This window comes from Triticum urartu, chromosome 3A (genome assembly GCF_056163025.1).
Source record: "Triticum urartu cultivar PI428250 chromosome 3A, HENAU_Tu73, whole genome shotgun sequence".
In the NCBI taxonomy this organism is placed as follows: domain Eukaryota; kingdom Viridiplantae; phylum Streptophyta; class Magnoliopsida; order Poales; family Poaceae; genus Triticum; species Triticum urartu.
The window spans coordinates 595,149,208-595,156,011 of NC_141875.1; the positions used below are offsets into that span (position 1 = coordinate 595,149,208).

At 45.7% G+C, this 6,804-nt stretch overlaps 1 protein-coding gene across 1 annotated transcript; it reads left to right on the top strand.

The window, feature by feature from the left end:
- The first annotated feature begins 5,063 nt into the window (after positions 1–5,063).
- Positions 5,064–6,028, top strand: SOUL-1 (SOUL heme-binding family protein). Its single transcript, XM_048709203.2, has one exon. The coding sequence runs from the start codon at positions 5,221–5,223 to the stop codon at positions 5,896–5,898; it is 678 nt and encodes a 225-aa protein (XP_048565160.2). The 5' UTR covers positions 5,064–5,220; the 3' UTR covers positions 5,899–6,028.
- The last annotated feature ends 776 nt before the right edge of the window (positions 6,029–6,804 follow it).

The following is a 6,804-nucleotide window of genomic DNA, read 5'->3' on the forward strand; positions in this document are numbered from 1 at the left end:
GAATACATGATTAATTTTATCCACCTATTTAAAACATTTTTTGTATACGTGATAAACATTTCTTCTATACACATTTAACTTTTTTTCAAATGCTTGGTCAACATTTACCAAATGTTTGTTATAGAGTGTTTTTTGTAATATATATTTTTAATATTTTAACGTATAAAAATATTTAAAAAGTGAAGCAAAAAATGAAACAAAAAACGTAAGGAAAAACAGAAAAAAAAAGACGCTCGGCTTGCCTCGGTCCTTGGTCGGCCCATCTCAGTCTCCCCTTGAGCGTGGATTCCTATGAAATTACTAGTTGAGAAGTACTCGTTGCAAAGATCACTCCAACTCCCTTGGTTGCGACAAGTGGCGCACATATAGCGCGTCACTTGTCGCAACCTGGAGTTTTCCTTTTTTTTAATCCGTTTATTCAAACGTTTTTTCTCTCAAACCATGCGTTTAAATCTCGAACCGCTTTCACTGTTGGATTCCTCCCCTCGAGATTTTCAAAACTAGATTCCATGTTGATAGGTTTTGATGAACTTTTTTTTACAAAAATAATCGGACGAAAAAACCAAACCGGGAGCACGGGCTTTTTCCTTTCCAAAAGAGGCACGCCCGTGCATCTCACGAAATCACAACTGTGACTCTCACGGAAGCAAAACTGTGACTCTCGCGGAAGGAAAAAAAGAAAACATGTTTTTTTTCGTTTCCGTGGAGGCACGGCCATGACTCTCGTGAAAGCACAACCATGCCTCTTGCGGAAGCATAACCGTGAGTCTGTGACTCTCGTGAAAGAAAAAAAAACAAAAATGCGTTTTTCCCTTTCCGTGACTCCCGCGAAAGCACAATCGTGCCCCTTGCGGAAGCAAAACCGTAACTCTCGCAAAAGGAAAAAAAATAGAAAACACATTTTTTTTTCTTTTCGAGAGGTATGGTCGTAACTCTCGCGAGAAGACAACCGTGTCTCTCACGGAAGCAAAACTGTGACTCTCGCAAAAGAAAAAAACAGAAACACGTTTTTTTTCGTTTCTGAGAGGCACGGCTGTGGCTCTCGCTAAAGCACAACCGTGCCTCTCGCGAAAGCAAAACCGTGACTCTCGCGAAAGGAAAAAAAAACAGAAGACGCATTTTTTCCGTTTCCGAGAGGTACGGCCGTGACTCTCCCGGAAGTAAAAAAAATAGAAAACGCCTTTTTCCATTTCCGAGAGGCACGGCCATGACTCTCGTGAAAGCACATCCGTGCCTCTCGCGGAAGCAAAACCGTGACTCTCGCGAAAGGAAGAAAAACAGAAAACATGTTTTTTTCGTTTTCGAGAGGCACGTCCATGGCTCTCGCGAAAGCAAAGTCGTGCCTCTTACAGAAGCAAAACCGTGACTTTCACGGAAAAAAAGAAAACGCATTTTTTTACGCAAAAGGAAGACCGGTGGAAAACCAAAACGTTGAAAAAACCAGAAAAAATCATTTAAAAAGCTGAGAACGCGTGCGAAAAAATAAAAAATACAAAATCGGGAGCGTCCAGAGCGTGACATGTGACGAATGGCTAAGAGCACGCCAAGTGGCGCTGATCGTTGGGAGGCTTCCGAAGGATCACTCGTTAACTAGTTGCTCTCGAGTTCCTGGGAGCTTCTATTCAGCGTGTTAAGCACCAGGAATGGCGCCATCCCTCGTGGACCAGCCCATGTGCTCAACTGTTGACTTTCGAGGGAAAAAATAAACAAAAATCGGAAAAAATGATAAAGGCTGTGAATCAATAAATGTTCATGGATTTTGGAAAAAATTCATGAATTTAAAAAAAGTTTATTGGTTTGAGAAGTTCATCAAATTTGAAAAATAGTTCATTGATTTGGAAAAAAAAATCATGGATTTTGAAAACAAAAGTTCATTGAATTTGAAAAAAGTTGATCTAATTTGAAAAAAGGTTCATACATTAAATACAAATATCAGCAATTTTGAGCAAAAAGTTCATCGATATGAATAAAAACTCGAATTTGAATAAAGTTCATCATAAAAAGAAAAAAGGAAAGAACAAAGAGCAAAAGATATAACTAAACACGTCTCCTTATTTGGCCATGTGGTTACCACAGCGCTCGTCGAGACTTGAGGTCGTGTGTTCGACTCACTCCTCGAGCATTTTTTGAAGATTTAATTTAAAACACTGAAAAAAAATACTAGATGGGCTGGCTCAGCGCGGGGACGCTTCAGGCGTCCTTTTGTAAAATATACAGTAACGGGCGCCTGAAGCTCCAAATATTGCCAGGGTTCCTACACTCTCGCCTTCAGCGAGAATGGAATATAGGGGGGCCCCCAGATAGAGGATTCAGCCCCGCGGGCCCAACAACAAGGCGAGCAGTTCGCTCACGATGCGCAGGTTCTCCCGTTTTCTAGTGGCCTGGTTCGCAGTTGACTGGTCACAGTCGACCATTGACTTTTCGAGAAAGTATGTTTTTCGAAAGCAGAATTCTCAAAAAATGTTCATGGATTTGGATATGTTCACAATTTTTTTAAAAACCATGGGTTCAAAAATATTTTATGGATTTGAAAAAAGTTCACGAGTTCAAAAAAAATTAACAAATGAAAAAGTCCATGAGTAAAAAAAATCACAAATTAAAAAAAGTTCATGAATTTGAAAAAAATAAAATATTCCTTTTTTGGATTTAAAAAAAATCATGCATTTTAAAAAAGTCCACACATTTGGAAAAGAAAAAGGAAAAGGAAAATGAAAAATAAATAAACAGAAAACCAAAAAATGAGTGGGTTAATCAACAAGTGTAATGCTTCCTGATGCCTTATTAGTGCTCAACCCAAGAAATATTTGAAATAGCTTTATGCGTGAGAATTTTTATAAATCACCCTTTAAAGTTATGTATGGTCATAGTCCTAGATACTTTGAAGTTTGTTTCTTTTGATACTGTAGCTCCTGCTGATATCCCATGATGGTTGGAATACAGAGAAGTGGTTAATCAGTCTACCAGGTAACAGTGGCGGAGACAGGGGGACCAGCAGGGGCCCTGCCCCCCCCCCCCTAACATCTCATATTTGCTGCTAATCATCTAATGAACAGTGCACAATTAGTGAGTTTTTTGCTGCTAAAAACAGACTTCTAGTGATTTGGCCCTCCCCAACCTGTTCTAACAGCCCTCGCCCCCCTGATAATTTTTTCCTGGCTCCGCCACTGCCAGGTAACATCTCTCGAGAACTGAACAAAAAATGAAACTCAACAAAGAATGAAGAATCAAGCTCACAAGCATAGAACTGAGAGGGTTTTGCCACGGGAGAGAAAGTTCTTGAAACTTCAGCCATATGTGCAAACTGCAGTAGAACACACAATTAATAAAAAGTTTTTTTAATTCTCTTTTCTTATTACCGAGTGAATTGGAGAACTTGCTTACATAACGCATCTCCCAGTAGTCAGTATGGTTCATCCTGTTGTCCATATTTTGCATCTCAAGAAGTGTGTGAAACCACCTTATCAGGTACACAAGAATTTTCCTTTGTTTAATTCTTCTCTTTGAGTGTTTGTCAAGGTTTTGCAACAACATGTGCGTCTTGCAGGGGACCAGACCATTGCTCAAGTGTTGGAATGGAATGATTCACCTCTTGATGCAGCTACGGGGAGGACTTGGCTGAGCTCAAGCAAAGGTTTCCCAGGGTGCCGTCTTGGGGACAAGTCACAACTCAAGATGGGGGGATGCTTGCAGCTCAAGCTATAGGAAGAGCAATGACAAGCGGAAAGAGAAAGCTTCAACTTGTGGGCCTCGAGATCGTCCACTTGACAAGCCAGGCTACCCCAATGGTGTGGAGACCTGAACTGGGCCCGTTAAGGGTGTGTAACATGTTCGACCGCTTAGCTGTATAGTTTCTGCTTTGTTCCACTCTTACTTGGCCAGGAGGAAAGAAAGGTTCTGGCCTGGATTCGAATGTCAAACTCGTTGTAATCCAGACTCGCTGTGAGGGTGGATGAGAGGATAATTCAGAGAGAACCACCATTTCCAGTCGCTCATTCAAAAGTAAGAGAGAGCTTAGGGGCCGTTTGGATCGTGGTCGATGGCTACCACGCCAAAATCTTGGCGTTGACTGGCTGCATGGGTGGATGTTTGGATCATGGCCCAGCTTCCGTTGCCCCGCCAATATCTTGGTAGCCTAGTTCAGAATCAACACCCACGCGCGGGCGAGATGCGGGCGGCCAATTGCTCCATCAAAATTTTGGCCCTCCCTTGATCTGGCGTGGCCGTACTGGGCGTAATCCAAACAACCCCTTAATCCTTATAGCAGCCTCCACCCTTGCTTCGTAAGCATATACTGATTACTAAACAACTAGAGGTCTGTGAAAGCCCATGCCACCAGCACACTTCGGGTACCGCTATGCCTAGCCACTTTGTCTAATGCATCTTTCGCTTGTGCCCATCTTCTCCCCACCAAAACCGTGCCACAACGTTCGCAATCTCTTGGTGCACTTCCATATTAACAACTTTTCCTTTTTTGAAACAGAGACATTAACAACTTGAAACAACTCATAGAATAAGTTGAGATAGCTTAACATATTGATTTTTAATCAAGACTTTTCATGACTGCTTATCTTTGTATACATAACTGGTGTTGTAATTTTGTGATGTGTTTTATAGTTTCACCGTTGGATTTAGGCCCCGTTTGGGAATACTCCGCTCCACGTTCCGCTCCGGGAGCGGACGGAGCTGCAGTATGAAATCTGGGAGGGAGCAAACTGCCGCTCCGCAAAATCTAGGAGCTGCTGAATTCCCGAACGGGGCCTTAAACTTTAGAGGCTGAATATTCGGCGGTCCACTAATTGCACCGGTGTTCTGGCTGGTATGAAGAGGTGTATTTGCCGTTTGCTCCAATTTCTTGCAAGTCGACGTTCAGCCCTCCCCTCTTCGTCGGAACATGGCGTGCAAGTCAAAGCCGGCCAGCGGAACTTTCTCTCCAAGCCAAAAACGGAAGGAAGAAGAAAGGAGAAGGAACGTGCGTACAAGACGAAAATTCCTCAAACAATGTGCCGAAATCGAAAACGCCTCCGTGGAGCAACGCGCGCCGCAGCTCACGCACCATACCTCGTCCACTCGTCCGAATCTCTCGCTGGTTCTTAAGCCCCAGCGCCGCCGAGCCAAATCAACATTCACCCAACGAAGCTCAGAGACCTCTGTTGAGCGCTCCATCGAACAAGCCTCGCCGCCCCTGTTGGCTGTTGCCATTCGCCGCGACCGGCGCCGGCCATGGGTCTGGCGATGGGCAAGCTGATGCTGGGGAAGATCATCGTGGAGACGCCCAAGCACGAGGTGCTCCACGCCGGCGACGGCTACGAGATCCGCAAGTACCCGCCGTGCGTCGCCGCCGAGGTGACCTACGACCCCAAGGAGATGAAAGGCGACCGCGACGGCGGGTTCCAGGTCCTCGCCAACTACATCGGCGCCTTCGGCAAGCCGCAGAACACCAAGCCGGAGGCCATCGCCATGACGGCGCCGGTCATCACCTCCTCCGGCGGTGGCGGCGAGGCCGAGCCGATCGCCATGACGGCGCCCGTGATCACCTCCTCCGAGCCGGAGCCGGTGGCGATGACGGTGCCGGTCCTCACGGCCGAGGGCCGCGAGGAGCACGCGGGCAAGGTGACGATGCAGTTCCTGCTGCCGTCCAAGTACGCCAAGGCGGAGGAGGCGCCGCGGCCGACGGACGAGCGGGTGGTGCTGCGGGAGGTGGGGGAGCGCAAGTACGCCGTGGTGAGGTTCAGCGGCCTGGCCGGGGAGAAGGTGGTGGCGGAGAAGGCGGAGGGGCTCAAGGCCGCGCTGGAGAAGGACGGGCACGCCGTCACGGGCCCCTTCGTGCTCTCCCGCTACAACCCGCCGTGGACGCTCCCGCCGCTGCGCACCAACGAGGTCATGTTCCCCGTCGAGTGATCGATCGTCCGGCCAGCCGGCCGCCTTATGTATGCAGCTACCGTGTGCTAGTATCTCATTAGCTTTGTAGCCTTTCCATTCTGTTTAAGCACAATAAATAATCGAATGGTCTGCTGAATGTTGATATTGACATGGCCCTGGACGAACTGACGAAGACCTATATTTATCACTGCAAAGCGGCAACACCTCAGACACCACAACTCGTTAACTAAATTGGATTCAGAAACTCTCAAACTCACGTGTCCGTGCTACTTCCTCAAACAGTGGATTGGCGTAGCAGAGTTCTGCCGCCTCGCACAAGAAGGAAACAGAGTACTCTGCTATGCTCAATAGACTGCTCATTTTTGTTCTTCTGCCAAATCCAAAAAATGAGAGCAAACTATATGACTTTGCTGGGAGAGTAAACATAGTACTCCCTCTGTAAACTAAACGCTCTTATATTAGTTTACATAGGGAGTACATCCATTGAGGAAGCTGAAATAATCAGGAACGATAAAAAGAATCCATCGACGTTGAAGTTCTTCGCCTCTGGCTCTACTTTCGTCATCTCAACATTTATCTAGTGAAAAAAACTACATAAAATAATACTTAAGCAAGCTAAACCAACTTCAAAGGCTTCAAAAGTTCCACAGTTCAATAGGTGGGGACCTACGATCATTGAACACACACTAAGGTGTTGGCGGCCGTTCGAGTATGCTGACTTATCTCTACATTTCGTAATTTATGGATGTGTTTGATTAGAGGGATATGCTAGAGTGGCTATGGTATCCCCATCCAGCTGGATATGGATAGCCATTTTTTCTGTTTGGTTGGGTGAGTGAGGTTAGCCCAAATTTTGTTTGGTTTGAAGGATGAATCATGGTTGGGGATAGCTATTGGAGTGTTTGGTTAGAGGGATGAGTAATG

What these genes read in the sequence shown, in the direction of transcription:
- SOUL-1 (XM_048709203.2), top strand. Translation starts at nt 5,221, where the DNA reads ATGGGTCTGGCGATGGGCAAGCTGATGCTGGGGAAGATCATCGTGGAG.